We start from the raw sequence: 22,502 nt of genomic DNA, 5'->3' as shown, positions 1-22,502 counted from the left end.
TGGGAAATGCATACTTAAGGATGTCCTTGACTTTTACTTTCAGACTCAGTATCAATAGAAAATGCATATTTTTAGGGAAAAGGAAATAGTGTATAGCATAAAGCTTTTGATAGCACCTTTATACTTGAACTTGTGCATTTCAATTGTCGTTTACCATGAAATGGCTAGTTATTCTTTATCTTTGATGAAAATAATAATTACTACTGATTAAATTTCATATTCTAAGCAGTTTAATTTTATTTAAATTACCTAAGCTAAATATTTTCATTTCAATCTGTTCATGCAAGATAAAAGTATGGCTTCTTCCTTTCTGATAATAAAGCAACAAATTTTAATCAAATAATTATCTCACCTAGTTTATTCTAATGATGTTGCCACAATTCAAATACTTCTCTCAGAATGAAAGTAATCAATGAACAACAGATGATAAGATGTGCCTGGAGTCCTTTTTGATAAGAAAAAAATATTCTAAAACTATATTTGTACTTGAATCAGTTCAGTTCAGTTCAGTCGCTCAGTCGTGTCCGACTCTTTGAATAGGACGGAATAAAAATAACAACATTCTGACAGCCTTTGTATCCTCCTTAGACCTGCTGAGTCTCTTGAACTTTGCTTAGATATAATATATATTTCAAGAGTAATCCACTATCAGTGTTTCTTAATATACAACATAAAACTATGACATTTATACATAACATAATATATACCACCAGTCTACTCTGTCCATGGAATTCTCTAGGCAAGAATACTGGAGTGGGTAGCCATTCCTTTCTCCTGGGGATCTTCCCAACCCAGGGATTGAACCTGGGTCTCCTGCATTGCAGGCAGATTCTTGACTGTCTGAGCCACCAGGCGTATATTGTATGTTGCTATATATAACAAATAATATACAATATACAACACACAATGTATTCTATATAATATGTGATTGCTCATGCTCAGTCACTCAGTTGTGTTCGACTCTTTGTGACCCCATGAGCTGTAGCCTACCAGGCTCCTCTGTCCAGGGGGGTTTCCAGGCAAGAATACTGAAGTGGGTTGCCATTTCCTACTCCAATATGATGAATATATTTTATAATATGTGTAACACATGCATACACATCCTCAATATGTTTTAAAATGATTTAAAGCAACTAATGTTCTTATAGCAATAACTGGTTTTCTTGGCATATAGACTTCAGTGTATTTGAAAAACAGTTTGCCATTTTTAACATTAGAGGTGTTAAATATGAGTAAATTAACATAGCCAATTAATATAATATGTGTCCAGTCCATTGATTAATAAGTTTGATTTGTTTTCTTGATTTCAGAGAATTTCCTTCACAGAATTAGGCTTCTAAGCATCTTTTATCACTTGTTTCTTATCTATAACTTTAATAATTTGACTTTAGCAGTGAAACTTATATTATATTCTTATAGTGCATCCTACTTTAGGGTTGAGAGATTTTTATAACTATTTTCTAACTTAATAGAGAATAAGAAAATGGTGACTTTCAGAGAAATAGTGTTGCTTGGAAGGAAAGAACCATCATTGATAGCCTGCCCACCGTAAGAAATTATATTAGCTATTCTGGTACATGGTATAACAAGGTAATGTGAGAAGTATTCATTGGTTATGCCTCTTTTGGCTTCTCTTGGTTATTAAAAATTATTTCTATCTGCTGGTCAAGTTGTAACTGATTTTGATTGCTATGGGATAGAGCACTCCTGTGTCATAGAAATGTAGCAGATAATAATGCTTACCAAATATCCCATATATCTCTCAAGTCTCAGCCCCTGTTGACTGAGATAGAATCATGTGTTTGGTTCTGACCAGTTAACTATAATGTGTGTTAACTTTGGGCTGAACACTAAAAAGCCCTTGAGCAAATTTTCAGCTCCTCTTCCCCTGACCTGTACACAAAGAAGGAGCAGTGTACCTGGGTCCCTCAGTAGCTTTATGGAGCAGACTTTCCTTTGACCCATGCTGGATATATTCTCTCATTAATAAAAATAAATAAATAAATAAATAAACTTGCTTGTAATGCCCAGGAGATTGAGGAGTAGTGTGCTACCTTGTTAGAACCTAGTCTCATCTGGATTATATAATTCAATTAAATACAATGCAATAAAATATTCCTTTATCCTAAAATCAATTTTAGGATTTATACCATCAAAATGATTAAACCATTTTTAAATTATTTTGATAGCTGCAGATGGATCTGTTCCAGTCCCTTTGCGATTTGTTCCTCTCAGTCCTGGACGCTACCCTTGCAAAATTTTGTTGACATCAAAGTACGATGTGCGTCTCTATTGCATTGAAGGTGTGGTGAATGAAGAACGTCCAGAGGCCAGATTTGATTTTGAAACACCAGCATTTGAACCCCTTACCCAGAATATTCCAATTGTAAGTACAAATTTTCTTTTTTCTTTTTCTGGTACTTTCTTTATTCCCACTGCCACTGTCTCAAAGTTTTCTTCAAACCTCTCATCTAAACTAGTACTAATTCCTAATTGCATTATGTGTGGCCATTTGTTACTCCAATTTGATGTCACAGTTTTATTCCTGAATATAAATGTTATCATATTACTCACCTGATTAATCACTTCTGCTGCATCTCTTTGTTTAAAAAGTTAACTCCAATATCCTTAACCTATCATCAGACTAAGCAGACTCATGGTTTCTCAGATCACTCTGCCCCAAATTCAGCTGTGACCTTAACATATGATTAAGATGGGCTCATAGGCACTAAGACCAGTGATTGGCTATTGTTGTTGCTGTTCAGTCGCTCAGTCCTCTCCGATGCTTTGTGACGCCATAGACTGCAGCACACCAGGCTTCCCTGTCCTTCACCATCTCCTGGAGCTTGCTCAAATTCATGTCCATTGAGTTGGTGATGCTATCCAACTATCTCATCCTCTGTTGTCGCCTTCTCCTCCTGCCTTCAATCTTTTCCAGCATCAGGGCCTTTTCTAATGAGTTGGCTCTTCTCATCAGGTGACCAAAGTACTGGAGCTTCAGCTTCAGCCATCAGTCCTTCAATGAATATTCAGAGTTGATTTCCTTTAGGTTGACTGGTTTGATCTCCTTGAAGTCCAGGAGACTGGCTATTACTTGGTTATAAGTGAGTGATGATAGAGTAGACAAAGGTAATTTTTAAGGATTTTTGTTTTACACTGATATGTTTCTATCTTTATTTTCATGCTTTAGAATAATGAAACAAAGAATGAATGGAAATTTCAAGTTACTATAGAAGGAGAATGGTTTCATGGACCTCCTATTTTATATGTCGGACCAGGTGAAACTGTGGATTATCCTCTCACATTCAAACCTATTTTGGAATGTGAGATTATGGTATGAACTCGTTGATTTTTTTTCCCCTAGCAATAATATGTCGATAAACCAATGTGATGTTTACCACTACAATTTATGATAAATTTTCTTGCAGAAAAGTTATATTTTCCATGAATTTGATCATTGGTGTTCACTCTGCTTGAAACTTTAATAAATGTTTTAATTTGAGGTATAAATATTCTGAAAGTCACATTGTCATAGGCTTCAATATGTATATCTAGGTTAATTTTATGTAATATGTTTAACAAAGTAAAATCATTGCTTTGTTTTTATTCAGTAAGGAAGTTTATACTTCAGAAAATATTTTCTTGTCATATTTCTTTGACAAGTATGTAAACAGCATGAGAATGCCTATTAAACTCTGTCACTTAGTGAAAGTGAAAAGAAATAAAGAGCTTTTCACAGGAAATCCATCTTCATTCATTCAGTAGAAGTATTTATATGTAAACTGGATAAGTCAGTGACTAACACCTTCTTGAAAGCTCATTTCATTAATAAGATTCAAAATTCCTAAGACAGAAGAAATTGTTGACTTCTAACTGTCACTCCTATAGAGCTTAAATTTGACTGATTTGTCACAGGGCAAGCTTATTCTACAAAATGAAGTAGATGGTATGGAGCATATCTTTGACATAAAAGGAATTGGAAAAAGACCCCTGGCCTTGGAACACATCATTGTAGACTGTCAAGTGGGAGAAGTAACAAATAAACCCATAATAGTGCCCAATTATACACCAAGCCTCCTAACATTTAAGGTCAGTTTGTTTTTTGATTTTTTAAATATGAAAGTGTTTTCAGAAAGAGTACATTGAATTGTATGAAATTTAAAAACATCTGATTTTACTTAACTAGGTAAAGCAGTGTGATACAAGGAGATGGTTAGAATTCCTTTTATTAGTCCAACAGGTTTTAAACTGCCATTTCATATAAAGTTGAATTAGCACCAAACAAGTTTTATATCTAAGTATTAGTATATAATCATAAAACACATTAAGATTTACTTATTTGAGTCATGTGTATTTTTACTTGAAGATATTGTGCATGATAAAGGAAGATCTTGTCAAAAAAACTTTTAAACAGCTTTTGAAATGGTAATGTGATATCTGCAGGCATGAAATTTCAAAAGTTTATCCTGTCACTTATCAGTATGAATAATAGTGGGAATATGAAGAAATACATAATTATTTATATCTTTATTAAGAGGTTTTATTCTTGACCTTCCTCATTTGATATATTTAAGCAAATCTGAAAATAAATTTTTCTACTCCCTACTCCCATATTTATCTACAAATTGTGTGTTCAATAAAATCCTCAAAGAAGCTTCAAATATCTATCCATCATAGATGCCTGTATCTAGTTTTAGAGGGTGCTTCAGAAGTTTAGAAATTCACTGGGTTTGTTCTCTGCTATTTTTGGTAATCTTGAAAATTATGTGCTTTGATTTTCTTCTTCTTTCCTTACTGGATTACAAATGGAGTGAATCTTATGAATGAAAATTTTATTTTCTTACTCCCCTGCTAAAACTCTTCACTGTCATCTCTTGCCATCAGATCTAGTCCATGCCCCCTGAAGTGGCTCATGTGCTTCAAAAGTATGTTTGCTCGGCTTCATCTCTTACCACTCTTGCCTCCAGCCACACTTAGGCCACCGTATACGGTATTTACAGTATATACAGTATATACAGTATTTCCTTTTGCTACTATCTAGAAATCTTTATCCAACTCCCTATCTTCCACTTCTCTGTGCTTAACTCCATTTCATTCTTTAGGGCAAGTATTTATTAGATGCCACTTTTCTGAGAATCTTTCTAGATCCCCATAAACCTGGATTATAGATGCCTTTCATGTGCTTCTGCAACATTTTTTTTACCTTTCTTTTACCTTTCCCACAATCATGTATATTATATCTTATTGCTATTACCTATTTATTGTTCTCCACCAGATTATTTACTGTGAGGAAAGGAACATACCCCCTCATATCCACACTTTATACCTAGCATAAATCATAGTGCATAGGTGCTCAGTCACTCATTCATGTCTGATTCTTTTTGACCCCATGGACTGTAGCCTGCCAGGCTCTCTCTCCATGGAATTTTCTCCACAAGAATATTGGAGTGAGTTGCCATGCCCTCTTCCAGGGGATCTTTCCCACCCAGAGACTGAACCCACCTCTCCTTTGTGGTAGATCTTAACATTGGTTATTTCATTTTGTTGTTATGGCAGAGGTGATGTCTGTAGGTTTTTAAAATATCATCCTTCAGAATTAATGCATTTTTTTAACTGTAGGCTTTTATTAATAATAAGTATGCTATGTTAACTATGAAAAGTGAATGTATTTTTCTAATTACATGTAGAAGTGGAATTTTATATAACAAAATTATTCTCATAAGAATAATAATTAAAGTCTATATTTCTGTTGTTTCAATATAAAAATTAAACTGAAGAATCTAGTTACTTTTACCTTTAGAATGTAAATTTTCCCTGAGGCCTTTTTCTGTAATTAAAGATGTTACATATTAAATTTTTAAAATATAATTTCATTCAAGTATTAGTAATACTGAACATGTATTCTAGTTCTTTTATGTTTCTACCTTGAAATAACACCAAGAATTATAAAAGAACAGAAACATATTTAAAACCTAAGACATATATTCTTAGAGATATTAGAATAAAATATCACCTTTCTTAATTTGAAAATCACTATTATTTTTAATCAGCATGTAATAATGAACATTATCAATTTGCCATTTCTATTCATTCATTTATTATATTTGAATCATTGCTGGTATTTCAGTGGAAATTCTATTGAGAAACAACTGAGATGCTGCTAAGGAGAAAGGCTAGACTGGAAACTTTGATCTATAGTGTCAGGTTTCATCTTGCGCTTGCTTTGAAACCAGTGAAATGCTTCTGATTCTCTGTGCACTCAGGGTTGATTCGCACTCTCCCTCCACTCCTTCAATACCTTTCTCATTGTTAGACTATTTTCTTAATCTGTAAGTATTCTCAAAGGTTTTCCATTACAAGATAAAACTTGCCTCTAACAATACCCTTTCAACTATTACCTTCTATATTTTTTTGTGATTGGTAAACTTCTTGAAAAAGCATTATTTACATGATGACTTCTTACTTCATGGTGGTCCATTTGTAGCTCCTCTACTCTTTTGAAACTGCAGCCGCAAAGATCACCTGTAATTTTTGTTCAAGAAAAGTCAGTTATTTGCCCAAATTATCTGCCCTAAAACTCCTTTAATGTTTGGCACTATCTGCCTTCTTAACTTCCCAGGTGGTGCTAGTGGTAAAGGACCCGCCTGCCAATGCAGGAGACTTCAGAGGTGGGGGTTCAATCCCTGGGTCAAGAAGATCCCTGGAGGAGAGTGTGGCAACTCACTCCAGTATTCTTGCCTTGAGTATCCCCTGGACAGAGGAGCCTGGCAGGCTGCAGTCCATAGGGTCACAGAGTCAGACACAACTGAAGCAACTTAGCAAGCATGCAGCACACTGTCTTAACACTCTTCACCCTGTATTTTATATCTTTCTATATTCCTCATGTCGATGCCATTTCTTGATTGTTACTTATCTGGTCCTTTTATTCCTCTAACCTTCTCATTTCTTTTTAAAGTTCTACCTTCTAAAGTATCCTCATATCTGTACCACATCACACTTGGCAGTTTCTTGGTTTCAGACTATCATTTAGGTACAAGTGGCAAATTTATACTTTTAGTCTAGATGTATTAGCTTCAGCTTCTCATTTTTGACTGCTTACTTTATACCTCCACTTTGACAGTCTGCTAACAACTCAAACTCAGTATGTTCTTTTAATATCTTTTCCTTTTTCTATTTTTCATTACTGCTAGTATTCATTTTTATGATGTTTTAAATTTTTTAAAAGCCTTTTTACTATATTCAATCTCATTGCTACAAGAATAGTTTGCAATAGAATGTTGAGACTTCCCTAATAGGAAAAATAATATTTAAAAAATGAAATATAATAAGCGATACAGGTAAAATGCTATGGCATTTTATCAAAGTGACCAGGTAGTAGGAGATAGTTGTGCACTAAGGAAAACAGGAGACCTGGGACTTCCAGAGTAGTGGAGTTTCATAAATCTGTTCCTCCTTAAAAGCAATACAAACACTGACAAAAACTGTCAAAATGAAATTTTAAATCAAAATTAAACGAAGATTTCAAACAATCTGAGCAGTATTTACTCAAGAAAAACTGAATCATGGTAACAGTGGAGTAATTTGTCGCATTTTGACTTGACCTATTTCTGTCCCCCTCTCCGCTGCTCTGCAGTCTTACAACCACAATGGCTATGAAAACTGCAACCTTGCAAACAAAGGAAGAGGCAGACTGAGTATGACTCTGCTCACAATTCCCACACCAGTACATTGTCACAATTTGACCTTTCTCATAGGTCTCTTGCAACACCCCTCCCCATGAGTGAGGGGTTGTCATCTTTTACTTGTGTCATATCTTGCTCTGATGGAAAGGACTTATCCTTAGGACACTTGCCAAAAATATTCAGTAGTTTGGCATTACAGCTGCCTGAGGCTACAAAACCAGTTGTGACCAACTAGAGTTTGACTAAAAACTTGAAGATGTGAGGATTAAGATATCTGCAGCGAATTTCACAATTCTGACATGTCCCTGGGTAACTTGCAGGCCACATGCATATACAGAGTGGTGTGATTGCCCAGGGAAGGCCTGAGAGGGTGCCAGTTTTTTCATCTCTGGCTGATGGAGAGATGCTGTGTGAGCTGGAAGTTAAGGCTAAGGTAGAGCTGTAAACTACCTAAGTGCTGAAGGTGTGCCACAACACGTATGCAATGCTCCTTGGCAAAGGGTAAAAGATTTATTATTTCAGGCATGTAAAAAACTTGTGACAAACTATATGCATACCTTGGAGATATTTGCTTTGGATTCCAGACCACCACCACAATAAAGCAAAATAACAATGAAGTGAGTCATACAGACTTTTCTTTCCCACTGCATATAAAAGTTATGCTTTATGTTGCACTGCAGCTTAAGTATGCAATAGAATTGTTTTAAAAGGATGTATATACCTTCATTAAAAAATACTTTATTGCTAAAAAATGCCAAGACAATTAGAATAGTAACATCCAAGATCATTAATAACTATAATAACTATAAAAACAATGAAAATGTATGAAATATTCCAAAAATTATCAAAGTGTGACAAAGTAAGCAAATACTATTGAAAAATGGCACTTACAGACTTGCTCAATGCAGAGCTGCCATTGTGCTTCAAGTGATATCTTGAAGAAAATGAAAAAACAATCCACAAAATGAGAGAAAATATCCACATGACCAATATCTGACAAGGGCCTTGTTTCTAGAATATATAAACATCTTTTACAATTTAATAATGAAACAAGTAACACAATTTTTTAAATGTGTAAAGAGTCTTAACAGTTCCCCCCAAAGTACATGCAAATGAACAATAAACACATGAAAAGATATTGAACATCATCAGTCCTTCAGTTCAGTGGCTCAGTCGTGTCTGACTCTTTGCTACCTTGTAGACTGCAGCACGCCAGGCCTCCCTGTCCATCACCAACTCCTGGAGTTTATTCAAATTCATGTCCATTGAGTCGGTGATGCCATCCAACCATCTCATCCTCTTCTGTCCCCTTCTCCTCCCGCCTTCAATCTTTCCCAGCATCAGGATCTTTTCCAATGAGTCAGTTCTTCACATCAGGTGGCCAAAGTATTGGAGTTTCAGCTTCAACATCAGTCCTTCCAATGAATATTCAGTCCAACCAGTCCTTTAGGATGGACTGGTTGGATCTCCTTGCAGTCCAAGGGACTCTCAAGAGTCTTCTCCAACAACACAGGTCAAAAGCATCAATTCTTCGGTGCTCAGCTTTCTTTATAATCCAACTCTCACACCTGTACTGACTACTGGAAAAACCATAGCCTCAACTAGATGGACTTTTGTTGACAAAGTAACATCTGTGCTTTTCAATATGCTGTCTAGGTTGGTCATAACTTTCCTTCCAAGTAGTAAGCGTCTTTTAATTTCATGGCTGCAATCACCATCTGCAGTGATTTTGGAGCCCCCCAAAATAAAGTCTGCCACTGTTTCCACTGTTTCCCCATTTACTTGCCTTGAAGTGATGGGACCGGATGCCATGATCTTAGTTTTCTGAATGTTTAGCTTTAAGCCAATGTTTTCACTCTCCTCTTTCACTTTCATCAAGAGGCTCTTTAGTTCTTCTTCACTTTCTGCCATAAAGGTGATGTCATCTGCATATCTGAGGTTATTGATATTTCTCCCGGCAATCTTGATTCCAGCTTGTGCTTCACCCAGCCCAGCGTTTCTCATGATATACTCTGCGTACAAGTTAAATAAGCAGGGTTACAATATACAACCTTGACATCCTCCTTAATCACAATGAGATACCACTTCACACTCACTAGGATGGCTATTATAAAAATGATATACAAAAAACTTTGAGAGAAGCTGTAGAGAAAATAGGAACCATCATGCATTGTTGGAGGGAAAGAAAAATGGTTCAGCCATTTTAGAGAAGACTTTTGGAAAGCAGTAATTTAAAAGATTGAGCATCCTATGTCCCAGCAGTTCCACTCTAAGATACATGTCCATAAGAAATTAAAATCTATGTGTACTCAAACACTTCTACATGGTTTCATAGCTGCATTATTCATAATAGACAAGAACAGAAACACCTCACATTTTCATCAACTAATGAATGGAGACACAAAATGTGTTTTTTATATGATTTAATGCCATTCATCAGTAACAAGGAAATGATGTGCTGATAAATGCCACAACATAGGTGAAACTTGAAAACATTATGCTAAGTGAAAAAGAGCTAGTCACAAAAGACCATATACTGTGTAATTTCTTTATGAATTGTTCAGGTTAGGCAAATCTATAGAGGGACAAGGTAGATTAGTGTTTGCCTGTACAGAATGGTGGAGGGGGGCAAGATGAAAGTACTCACTAAGGTGAAAGTTGAATCTAGCCAACAACAGTTACAGTCAGATGCTGCTTAAATATTATATGCTATATTAATATTGATTACATTAATATTTATATACTGTATTAATATTGATGTAGAAATTCATTGAAGTGGTTTATCTTTTATATATCAAATTGCATAAAGAAACTTCTGCATGGCCTATAAAAGCTACTCTGATTGTATAAACATCAGTGATCTTGCTACCAGTAGCAAAAGAGAATATTTTTATTGTGTTATATTTTCCCTTAAGTCTCCGATTTTTCTTCTACTATATGTCTATATTTTATGGCTTGCTTTTCACTTAAAAGTGTACAGTTTCAATGAAAATATTTAAATTAAATTTCAGTTTTTTCTATGCTTTAGCTTGTTATACTAATTTCATGGAAATGTTGACATCATGTGATTCCTATTTTTGGATTCTCTCTTCTAGGTATCTTCAGATCTTCCGATAGTGTGGGGAAACCCAGACATCACCATAGACCCTGATAACACAGTTCCGTATATTCTACATGTGTGCCCTTGGAAGCGTGGTATATTCAAAGGTAAGAAAATTGTTAATAAAATATTATTAACTACCATACTGGAAAACTTGCATGATGAGAAGAAATTTAAAATTTATTTATATTTCTTGTTTCTAATAAATGATCCAGAGGGAAATTTAGTTTTCTATTTAAGTCATTAGCTTTCTAAATAATCAGTGCTTTGGGGCATATATTTCATCTATAGTGCTATACTTTCTTGTCCATTTATTTGAATTTGTAGGGCAAATTCCTGGAAGTAGAAATATTTAGTTAAGGCATTAAGATTTAAAATTAGAGTGTGTTTAGTTACTCAGTTGTGTCTGACTCTTTGCAACCCCATGGACTGTAGCCTGCCAGGCTTCTCTGTCCATGGAATTCTCCAGGCAAGAATGCTGAAGTGGGTAGCTATTCCCTTCTCCAGTGGATCTTCTCAACCCAGGGATCGAACCCGTGTCTCCTTCATTGCAGGCAGATTCTGTACCATCTGAGCCACCAGAGAAGCCCCAAAATTGGAATAAATACTTTCAAATAGTTATACCAATTTGTGAGCCAGCCAGCGTCCTATGAGAATATTTCTTTATAAGACTAGGTATTTTAAAAACATGTACATATAATATACTTAAATGATACATGAAAAATAGGTTAAAGGCTTTGGTACATGTGAAGTTTTCTTCCTTTTTTTGTAACAAAGCATCCATTTATACAAATTGCCTGATGGTCCCTGAAAAGAGTTGCTTGCTTGGGAATAGGAGTGAGGAATATTCCTACAAACCTTTTGATGGAAGAGGGGTTGGAGGTAAAGAAGAGTAACAGGGAATAACTGAGGAACTGTAATTCATCAAAGGAATAATTGTTGTATTTGAAGACAATTCAGTGTCCCATGGTGATTTAATCCTGTTGAGGAAATTATTAAAATGTTAGTAAATGGATACAGTTTAAAAGTGTAGAAAGCACATAGAGAGTAGGCTGAATGCCAGTGCTATTAACAAGCAGAAGGGAAATTTCAGAATGGCAACCACTGTGATCCAGTTACTACTGCTGTCATAGAATATTCTGTGAGTGAAGAGCCAACTCACCCACCCCTCACTCTCTACTTCTAATTGGCTTGACCCTACATGTCACCATAGTCATAGCTGTTAGCATCTTATGAAATCTTCCCATCACTTTTCAGACACTTGACTTTGCAAAGCCCATTATTATTCTCTATGTAATAGGTAAATTTTGAGCTAAAGTGAGCCTATTTCAAGCATTTCAATAAAGTAGCATTTTTTGGCCATTTTTATGATAATTCAGAAGATTTTAATTGATTGTAAGAACATAAATTTCAGTTTTTTTTCTCATCATCAAATGACAGTCCTAATGATAGCTTTTCCTTAGTTTTAGAATTTTGATTAATCTTTCTTAAAGGATAACAAGTCATTCAGAATTGCCATTATTATTTTTGATATAGGTAAGAAATTTTAGTTTTCTGTCCTATAAAAGGCAGTAAGGTCTGCTATGTGTGAGAAGAAACATAAGAGGAACTTTAAATGGTAGAATGTTGTTGAATTAGGAGTGTTTATGACTCCATTAAGCAAAATAGAGCCACTGATCCATGAATCAGACTCAAAGTTATAGAAATGGAGCTAAGAAAAATTAAATAATCAGATTTAATATGTCTTAGTCATTTTTGTTGATTTTGGCAGCATTTTAGAAATGCTAAAAATTTCAAAACATATTTTCAAATTTCAAAACATTTTCACTCATCAGATAAGGACTCAGCAGGCTGATTTGAAGGACTTCAGAAGAAATTTGGAAACATTAAAGACAACTCAGGGCATATTGTTGAGTTCAGTTCAGTTCAGTTCAGTTGCTCAGTCGTGTCTGACTCTTTGCGACCCCATGATCACAGCACACCAGGCCTCCCTGTCCATCACCAACTCCCGGAGTTCACTCAGACTCACGTCCATTAGATGAGATGAATTAGTAAATATTGCTGGCTACACAAGAGCCCTTGCAGGCTTCATAATTTTGAAAAATATTTGCAAGACATTTTCACGATTGTGCTTCCCAGGGCGCTCTCTTAGATTTGAATTAATGTTACCATTATTATTTGGACAGGCTGAGACTGTAAGGACAGCAAACTCCATTTTTATTGATATTACTGTTGGAAGGCTTCTACAGCGTTTTAAGTAGTGGAGATGTAATTGCTTCCGAACAGTTGTTAATCTGTTGTAATATAAATAAAACTGGACTAAAATTTTCATACATATATGAGAATGCTCCTATTTGTACTGGTTAAAGAAGTATGTCAGTGTCTATATGTGTTTGTGTGTATCACTGGTCTTGAAAACTTTGTGCATGTTTTTAGTTCTATACTTAATTATATAAAGAGTTATTTACAAAAGGCCTATAATTTGGAAAGTCTTGATGAGTATAGTAGTTATAAACAAAGCTGACCTTCAAACAGTTACACTCTGTTCGTTAAAATATTTTCACAGATGCTTTTCCTCATATGTTGGCAATCCTTAATTGTTTGAACTCTACTGTAATGCAACTTTTAAACTCTAGCCACCACAGTCTATCCCTTTGGCCCCACACCTCCCCAATAATTCAGCTAAATATAAAGGGTTATCACAAGCCTCAGAATTTGGATCCAGCGTCCTTTCTGATTGATCTGGGCTGGAAAATAGGTTTGTTAATTATTTCAAATATTACTACTGGATACAAAAATAAATATTGTGTGGCTCCTTCCTCCTGGGATTTCGTATCTGGTGGTGGAAATACATATCCATAAATCATCTAGTACAAGGTACACTTTGATATACCACAAGTTTAAACATGGCACTGATAATGGAAAACATTAACCCTAACAGTGGGAGTCAGAGAGGGTTTCTTAGGGGATAATGGTTTTGATCTGGACCTTAAAGCTGGACCTTTGAGCTGGGACTTATCAGCCAGTATAGTGAGCAGAGCAAAGGAAACAACCTTATTGAAAACACAGAAAAGATATTTTCTGTAAGTAATGAATAGCAGGGATATGTCTGGAGTGTGTATCTGTGGCAGCCAATGCAGTGACATACAACTGTCACTGCCTATAGAAATATAGGCAGACTTTGTTGTATGGAATTTTTGTTTTACTTCTTACTGAAGTTGCAGCTATTGAAGATTTCTGAGGGGTGTGAGTCAACTGAGTTTTAGAAAGAAAAGTCTAGAGATAATACACAAAACAGATAGGGAGTACAAGATAGGGTGGATGGATCTGAGAGATCATTTAGTGGACTTTAGTAATATTCTGGTCGATCAGTTCTCAATATTAGTTTGTGCCTCTTATACTGAAAGCAGACCCTGAGAGACGAGTTTAATTGCAAGCAGTTTATTTGAGAGGTGATCACAGAAAGCACACTGACTGAATGGAGAAGTAAGATGCTGAAGGGAAAAAGTCAGTAAAAAGTAAGATATACATCAAATTACTGCTGAGACCTAGGGAAACTTATTGGTAACTTTCTGAGAGAATTGTTAGGCTGAAGGGTAAGCAAATTGAGGTAAACATCCTCTAACTCCTCTCCATCAATCATTAATGTTTTTTCTTAGGGAAGATTACATGGCAGTGAATCCCTACTGGAAAAAAGTCATAGGAAACCATTGGTGTGTATGGAAGCTGTCTGCAGAGGGGATTTTCATGGGGCACAGAGTTATATGTAGTATATACTATACTGGGTGTCATGGCATATTGACTGATAGGTAAGAATTTTGAAAAAATGGATGGATTTGGAATTATCACAGCAGCCTGAAGTGAGGTACAATCATGTTTCATATGTGCCCACGTGGAGGTTTTAATTCAAATGCCTCTTTTGCCATGGAACAAAAAGATAATATTGACCATTTAAATGAGGATTGAAGGCAGACCAAACAAGTCCAATGATAGTGAGTTAAAAAACAGAAGGAAAATTTCAGGAAAAGTGACAGTTGAAAATGATGCTATAGCAGCTTAAGTCTCAAGGGAATCAGATTCTAGGATAGGAACTGTGTTGTCATTAACACTTATAAAGAAAAAGGTAACAAAGTATAATACTGAGCAGAGGAAAAAGTTGGGTTTCCGGACAAAAAATAGTAAAGTCACTTATTAGGGCTGACTAATGAGTTTAGTCAACTCATTAGGGTTTAGTCAACTCATTAGGGCTTACCTGGTGGTGCAGAGGTTAAAGCGTCTGCCTGCAATGTGGGAGACCTGGGTTCGATCCCTGAGTGAGGAAGATCCCCTGGAGAAGGAAATGACAACCCCCTCCAGTATTCTTGCCTGGAGAATCCCATGGACAGGGGAGCTTGGTGGGCTACAGTCCGCGGGTCGCAAAGAGTCAGACACGACTGAGTGACTTCACTTTCACTTTCAACTCATTAGGGTTTCTGAAGCTAGGAAGGTCCTTTGGAATTGTCCCAAGTTAGGAGAAGGGGAAGAGAAGGCAATGGCAACCCACTCCAGTACTCTTGCCTGGAAAATCCCATGGGTGGAGGAGCCTGGTTGGCTGCAGTCCATGGGGTCGCAAAGAGTCGGACACGACTGAGTGACTTCACTTTCAATTTTCACTTTCATGCATTGGAGAAGAAAACCGCAATCCACTCCACCATTCTTGCCTGGAGAATCCCAGGGATGGGGGAGCCTGGTGGGCTGCCGTCTATGGGGTCACACAGAGTCGGACACAACTGAAGCAACTTAGCAGAAGCAGCAGGAGAAAGGGACTGGGCCTTTATGCTGCTGTGTTGATACAGTTCAGTTCAGTTCAGTTCAGTCTCTCAATCATGTCCGACTCTTTGTGACCCCATGAACTGCAGCACGCCAGGCCACCCTGTCCATCACCAGCACCCAGAGTCTACCCAAACCCATGTCCATTGAGTTGGATATGCCATCCAACCATCTCATCCTCTGTCATCCCTTCTCCTCCTGCCCTCAATCTATCTTTCCCAGCATCAGGATCTTTTCCAGTGAGTCAGCTCTTCGCATCAGGTGGCCAAAGTATTGGCGTTTCAGCTTCAACATCAGTCCCTCCAGTGAACACCCAGGACTTATCTCCTTTAGGATGGATTAGTTGGATCTCCTTGCAGTCCAAGGGACTCTCAAGAGTCTTCTCCAACACCACAGTTCCAAAGCATCAATTCTTCGGTGCTCAGCTTTCTTTATAGTCCAACTTTCACATCCATACGTGACTACTAGAAAAACCATAGCCTTTACTAGATGGACCTTTGTTGACAAAGTAATGTCTCTGCTTTTTAATATGCTGTCTAGGTTGGTCATAACTTTCCTTCCAAGGAATAAAGGTCTTTTAATTTCATGGCTTCAATCACCATCAGCAGTGATTTTGGAGCCCAAACAAATAAAGTCAGCCACTGTTTCCACTGTTTCCCCATCTATTTGCCATGAAGTGATGCTATTGGATGCCATGATCTTAGTTTTGTGAATGTTTAGCTTTAAGCCAACTTATTCTCTGTCCTCTTTCACTTTCGTCAAGAGGCTCTTTAGTTCTTCATTTTCTGCCATAAGGGTGGTGTCATCTGCATATCTGAGGTTATTGATATTTCTCCCAGCAATCTTGATTCCAGCTTATGCTTCATCCAGCCCAGCGTTTCTCATGATGTACTCTGCATAGAAGTTAAATAAGCAGGATGATTTACAGGCTTGACATACTCCTTTTCCTATTTGGAACCAGTCTGTTGTTCTATGTCCAGTTCTAACTGTTGCTTCCTGTCCTGCATACAGATTTCTCAAGAGGCAGGTCAGGTGGTCTGGTATTCCCATCTGTTTCAGAATTTTCCACAGTTTATTGTGATCCACACAGTCAAAGTCTTTGGGCTTCCCTGGTAGCTCAGACAGTAAAGCGTCTGCCTCCAATGCGGGAGGCCCGGGTTCGATCCCTGGGTCAGGAAGATACCCTGGAGAAGGAAACAGCAACTCACTCAAGTGTTCATGCCTGGAAAATCCCATGGACCGAGGAGCCGGGTGGGCTACAATCTATGGGGTCGCAAAGAGTCGGACACGACTGAGAGCATCACTTCACTTCACTTCAAAGGCTTTGGCATAGTCAATAAAGCAGAAATAGATGTTTTTCTGGAACTCTCTTGCCTTTTTGATGATCCAGCGGATCTTGGCAGTTTGATCTCTGGTTCCTCTGCCTTTTCTAAATCCAGCTTGAACATCTGGAAGTTCATGGTTCATGTATTGCTGAAGCCTGGCTTGGAGAATTTTGAACATTACTTTATTAGCATTTGAGATGAGTGCAATTGTGCATTAATTTGAACATTCTTTGGCTTTGGGATTGGAATGAAAATTGACCTTTCAAATGGTATATCTTTCCTTTTCTCCTTAGCTTTTCGCTTCCCTTCTCTTCACAGCTATTTGTAAGGCCTGCTCAGACAGCCACCTTGCTTTTTTGCATTTCTTTTTCTTGGGGATAGTCTTGATTCCTGTCTCCTGTACAATGTCATGAACCTCCGTCCATAGTTCGTCAGACACTCTATCAGATCCAGTCCCTTAAATCTATTTCTCACTTCAACTGTATAGTCATAAGGGATTTGATTTAGGTCATACCTGAATGGTCTAGTGGTTTTCTCCACTTTCTTCAATTTCAGTCTGAATTTGGCAATAAGGAGTTCATGATCTGAGCCACAGTTAGTTCCCAGTCTTGTTCTTACAGACTGTATAGAGCTTCTCCATCTTTGGCTGCAAAGAATATAATCAATCTGATTTCTGTGTTGACCAGCTGGTGATGTCCATGTGTAGAGTCTCCTCTTGTGTTGTTGGAAGAGGGTGTTTGCTATGACCAGTGCATTCTCTTGGCAAAACTCTATTAGCCTTTGCCCTGCTTCATTCTATATTCCAAGACCAGATTTGCCTGTTACCCCAGGTGTTTCTTGACTTCCTACTTTTGCATTCCAGTCCCCCATAATGAAAAGGACATCTTTTTTGGGTGTTAGTTCTAGAAGGTCTTGTAGGTCTTCATAGTACTGTTCATCTTCAGCTTCTTCAGCATTACTGGTCGGGACATAGACTTGGATTACCATGATATTGAATGGTTTGCCTTGGAAACGAACAGAGATCATTCTGTCGTTTTTGAGACTGCATCCAAGTATTGCATTTCAGACTCTTTTGTTGACTATGATGGCTACTCCATTTCTTCTAAGGGATTCCTGCCCACACTAGTAGATAAAATGGTCATCTAAGCTAAATTCTTACATTGCAGTCCATCTTAGTTCGCTGATTCCTAGAATGTCAATGTTCACTCTTGTCATCTCCTGTTTGACCACTTGCAATTTGCCTTGATTCATGCTGTGTTGATTAGTCATTGAAAAGTGGACTACGTGTGGAAGGAGGTTTGACCTTGGAGGAGGCTTACTTTTTCCACTTAAGTCAATGTCTGAAGAGGGTTTGACCAGATCGCCATTTACCAGCATCATTCCTAGTAGCCACAGAAATAAATCCTTCATTCCTGAACAGGACTATGGTTGATGCAGCATAGCATTTACCACAATTGCATTTGATGAAGAATGATAATGGAGAGAGAAGGGAGAAAAGAGAGTCAAGTGTATTTGTGATAGTAAGCAACTCCAAGGAAGGTGATAACATTAACTGTGAGAGAGAAGCCATTAGTAGGATGGATTTCCTAGTTAGGGAGGGAAAGCCCATTTCTATCTTAATTTGAGGTTATCTTTTTGTGTCAATAAATTTCAGGGTTGTCATTTCCTTCTCCAGGGTATCTTCCCAACCCAAGGATAGAACCTGTGTCTCCTGCCTTGCAGGAGCATTCTTTACCCACTGAGCCACCAGGGAAAACCATTTGTTTGTGACCAAAATAGAAAAGGGTGAGATGAGGGAAAACTTTGGATATTGAATATCTTATCTTTGTCTACAGAGTTGTAGAAATTCACCAGGATTATTTATTGAACTAGGAGTCATTTAAATTTATGAACAAATAGGCTGAAATAATTTGGTATGTGAATCATGGCATGGTGGCCTAAAATGATCTCTAAACATTGAATAGGATTTTTACACTTAAAACTAACTTAATGTTATGTATAGATTTTATCTCAATTCAAAATACATATTAAAAAAAGACATTTCATAAACCATTCACTTACAGTGTCAAGTATTTAATTGTTTAGCATATTACTTGAACACAGTTCAATACTATTCTTGTTTTATTCCACAGTAGAAAAATAAATGCTGAGAATCCACATTTTAAGATGGTTTCCAGTCATGTTAGTAAATTTAATCTCTACCCTGAGCATTCAAGATAAAGCAGTCTTAGTCTCTCTTATATCTGTGACCCTTGACAGGCTGAGAGCTCCAGAAAGTAGGTAATGATGATAATTTTGAGGTAACCCACAATTACCCTGTATTTTTTTTCAATGGCAGCGGAAGGTGCTTTTTCACTTGCTGAAAAGTGATTGTATTTATTCAGTTCAACACAACTGTGAATTATAACTAAGATTTATTTCTACAAATTTGCAATTCGAAAGTTCTTATGCTGGAATGAGATCTATTATGACATTGGCACAAGAAAGCCTCCTCCAAACAATTGCAAAGAGGTTTTAGTCAGCTTTGCTAAAGACTTTTAAAAATTTCTGTTCAGTGAACTTCTGCTTAATGTCAAAACAAAGTGTTTAATGTGTGCATAGCAAAGTTCTTATGTTAGGCCTATGTTTAAACAAGATAGGATTCGTTTTTATAGCTGGCACGCCAATACTCTCTGACATAATACACTATCTAGAGAGAAATGTATTACCAGTTTGAAATACAAATTCAGTTCAAAATTTGATTTCTAATATTGTGTGTGATGAGAAGCCTGCTTGTCATGTGTATATTCAGAATGTGATTCCGAGCAAGAGCAGTGCTATTTAAATTTGCATTTTTTAATTTAAAGTCTGGGTAGTGTATTCTTGCTAACTGCCACATTGCAGTGGCAGAATTGCACATCTTTTACTTTGCTATCTCTTATCTTACTGGGTCACAAAGGAACATGTTCAAAAGGTGCATGTGACTTCAATCTCCAATTACATCGTTCTCTGGTTGGGCAACCTTGGCAGTATACTTAGTGTCTCTGATTATCAGATTTTTTTTTACATGTAAAATATAGATAATACTTAAACTTTCAGGGTAGTTATGGGCATAAAATGGAGATATATGAAAAGTGCTCATCTGGTAGGTCTTAAACTAATATTTAGCACCCTTATTTAATATGCTAACTTCATTTTTGAAAATTCTCTAACATGATATGGGTATATGGGAGGATTTAGGGCTTCTTTTGTTTCCACTCTCTCCTAGTTGATCTCATTGAAAATGCCAGAGGCGGTTCTATCAAAAGCTTGGCTGAAATAGAATTTGGATCTTGCTGGCTTATTCCCACCAGTGTTGTAGACTGTATACAGTTATAGGAGCATAAAAACCAGTTAGATGCCACTGGTATTTCAAAACAAATGCTGGCTGCTATAAATGCCATAAAGCATTTTCATGCTCTTTTAGATGAAGGAAATGGTTTGCAGAAACAGGGCCTTGAGGCAGTGCAGAGAGAATGAATTGAGTTTGTTTGGATCCTCTCATGGTCCTCTGGGCTCTCCTGTTAGTTTTCCCTGTCTCTGCTTTCCCAGACAGCCTCTGCTCTGATAGTTGATAAAAGCTCTACCTGCCTGAGTGGGATTAACCTAGGTGAGGCTTGTGAACACTAGATATGTCTTCTGCCCCAAACCCAAAGTCAAAATCAGCATTAACTCTAGTCTCAAGGTCTGCTCATATACTTGGCTCGAGATAAATTCATACATGTTAATAGATCAAAGAAGGAGGCAAATTTTGCATTTTCTGCCTTTGTGCAGGATGTTCTGTCCTCTGAGTTTCAGGCTAACACTGGCCTGCAGACCAACACCTGACATGTAGCAGCAGGTATCCAGTTAGTATCAAAGGGAAGAAGTAATACCGTTCAAAAATTATTTCTAAAATATTTTTTAAATTGCTTAGTAGTACAATAAGAGGAGTGCAGTAAAATATGAGTACAAGGAAGATTTACAAACTTAGAGAAAAGCATAAATTCAGAAACTGCATATCTTCTGTCAAACTAAGATATTACTGAGATTCCAGTGTTTGCCTTGGAACCCACATTTAATTGGTACAACATTCACTCATAATTGATGATCGTGTATCAGAGATGTAGTTCTCCCTAGGAATGCAAGGCAGACTGTAGATGCTTTCTTGAATATAAGTTCAGGTTGCTCTTGGAAGAAGGCTCTAGTGGCTATTGAATCTACCCTATGATATCCTGGTTAAAAACTTCATTGAATTTTGAACTACTGATATATATAAAATATACCTATATATAGTATATATGCATATACATATACACATATATATCATTATTATTAAGAAGATAAAACTTTCTCCCTCTTTCCCCACCTCTCTCCCTCTTATCCTTTCTCCTATGTGTATATATGTTATGTGTGTGTGTGTGTCCTGCTTTACTAGTCAAAAGAATTTGTGTGTTTTGTAAGGAGTTATTTGCAGTAAAATGAAAATATGACTTAGCAAGTCATGGGCTTTTCTCATGTAAAACTTTTACTGAAGAATCTCATAGAGGGGGGTTTCTGTAAATAATTTTTCATACATTTAAATGAAAATTTTCAAATTCAAAGCATCCTTCAAAGAGGCTTTCTAGTATATGTGAAATTAAACATAACCTATTGAAATCAAAAACCATTTTTTGTCTTTTAATTTTTTCTCTCTTTTATTGAAGTATACTTGATACACACACACACACACACACACACACACACACACACATATTCTTTTTTAATATTATTTTCCATTACGATTTATCATAGAATATTGACTATAGTTCCCTGTGCTATGCAATAGGACCTTGTTTATCCATTCCATATATAAGAGCTTACATCTACTAACCACAAACTCCCATTCTATTCTTCCCCCACTCCCCTCCCCACTGGCAGCCATGAGTCTGTTCTCTATGTATGTGAGTTTGTTTCTGTTTCATAGATAGGTTCATTTGTGCCATAATTTGGATTCCACATATAAGTGATATGATATGGGATTTGTCTTTCTCTTCCTGACTTACTTCACTTAATATGACAGTCTCTAGTTCTATCCATGTTGCTGCAAATGGCATTGTTCTGTTCTTTTTATGACTGAGTAGTATTCTATTGTATATATATATACCACAACTTTTTTTATCCATTCATCTGTCAGTGGACTTTTAGGTTGTTTTCATGCTTTGGCTATTGAGAATAGTGCTGCAACAAATATTGGGGTGTATGTATCTTGTTGAATTATAGTTTTATCTAGATATATGCCCTGGAGTGGGATGGCTAGATCATATGACAACTCTATTTTTAGTTATTTGAGGAGCCTCCATACTGTTTTTCATAGTGACTGTACCAACTTTTATTCCCACCAACAGAGTAGGAGGATTCCCTTTTTTCCACACCCTCTCCAGCATTTATTATTTGTAGACATTTTAATGGTGGCCATTCTAATCGGTGTGAGGTGGTACCTCACTGTAGTTTTGATTTGTATTTCTCTAATAATTAGTGATGTTGAACATTTTTTTTCATGTGCCTGTTGGCTATCTGTATTTAAATATTTTTTTCTTAACATGAAAC

The 22,502-nt window shown here is 36.7% G+C and overlaps 1 protein-coding gene across 1 annotated transcript in view; it reads left to right on the top strand.

Moving 5' to 3' along the window:
• Positions 1-22,502, top strand: part of CFAP47 (cilia and flagella associated protein 47) — a 502,957-nt gene that overhangs the window by 329,782 nt on the left and 150,673 nt on the right. The window contains exons 47-50 of the mRNA XM_052662737.1: positions 2,190-2,386; positions 3,191-3,334; positions 3,916-4,089; positions 10,778-10,889. Coding sequence (XP_052518697.1) covers positions 2,190-2,386; positions 3,191-3,334; positions 3,916-4,089; positions 10,778-10,889 — 627 coding nt within the window. The remainder of the gene's footprint in view (positions 1-2,189; positions 2,387-3,190; positions 3,335-3,915; positions 4,090-10,777; positions 10,890-22,502) is intronic.

Source organism: Budorcas taxicolor, chromosome X (genome assembly GCF_023091745.1).
Source record: "Budorcas taxicolor isolate Tak-1 chromosome X, Takin1.1, whole genome shotgun sequence".
Taxonomy (NCBI): domain Eukaryota; kingdom Metazoa; phylum Chordata; class Mammalia; order Artiodactyla; family Bovidae; genus Budorcas; species Budorcas taxicolor.
Note: the sequence above shows the minus strand (reverse complement) of the source record. Positions and strands in the feature narration are given on the sequence as shown.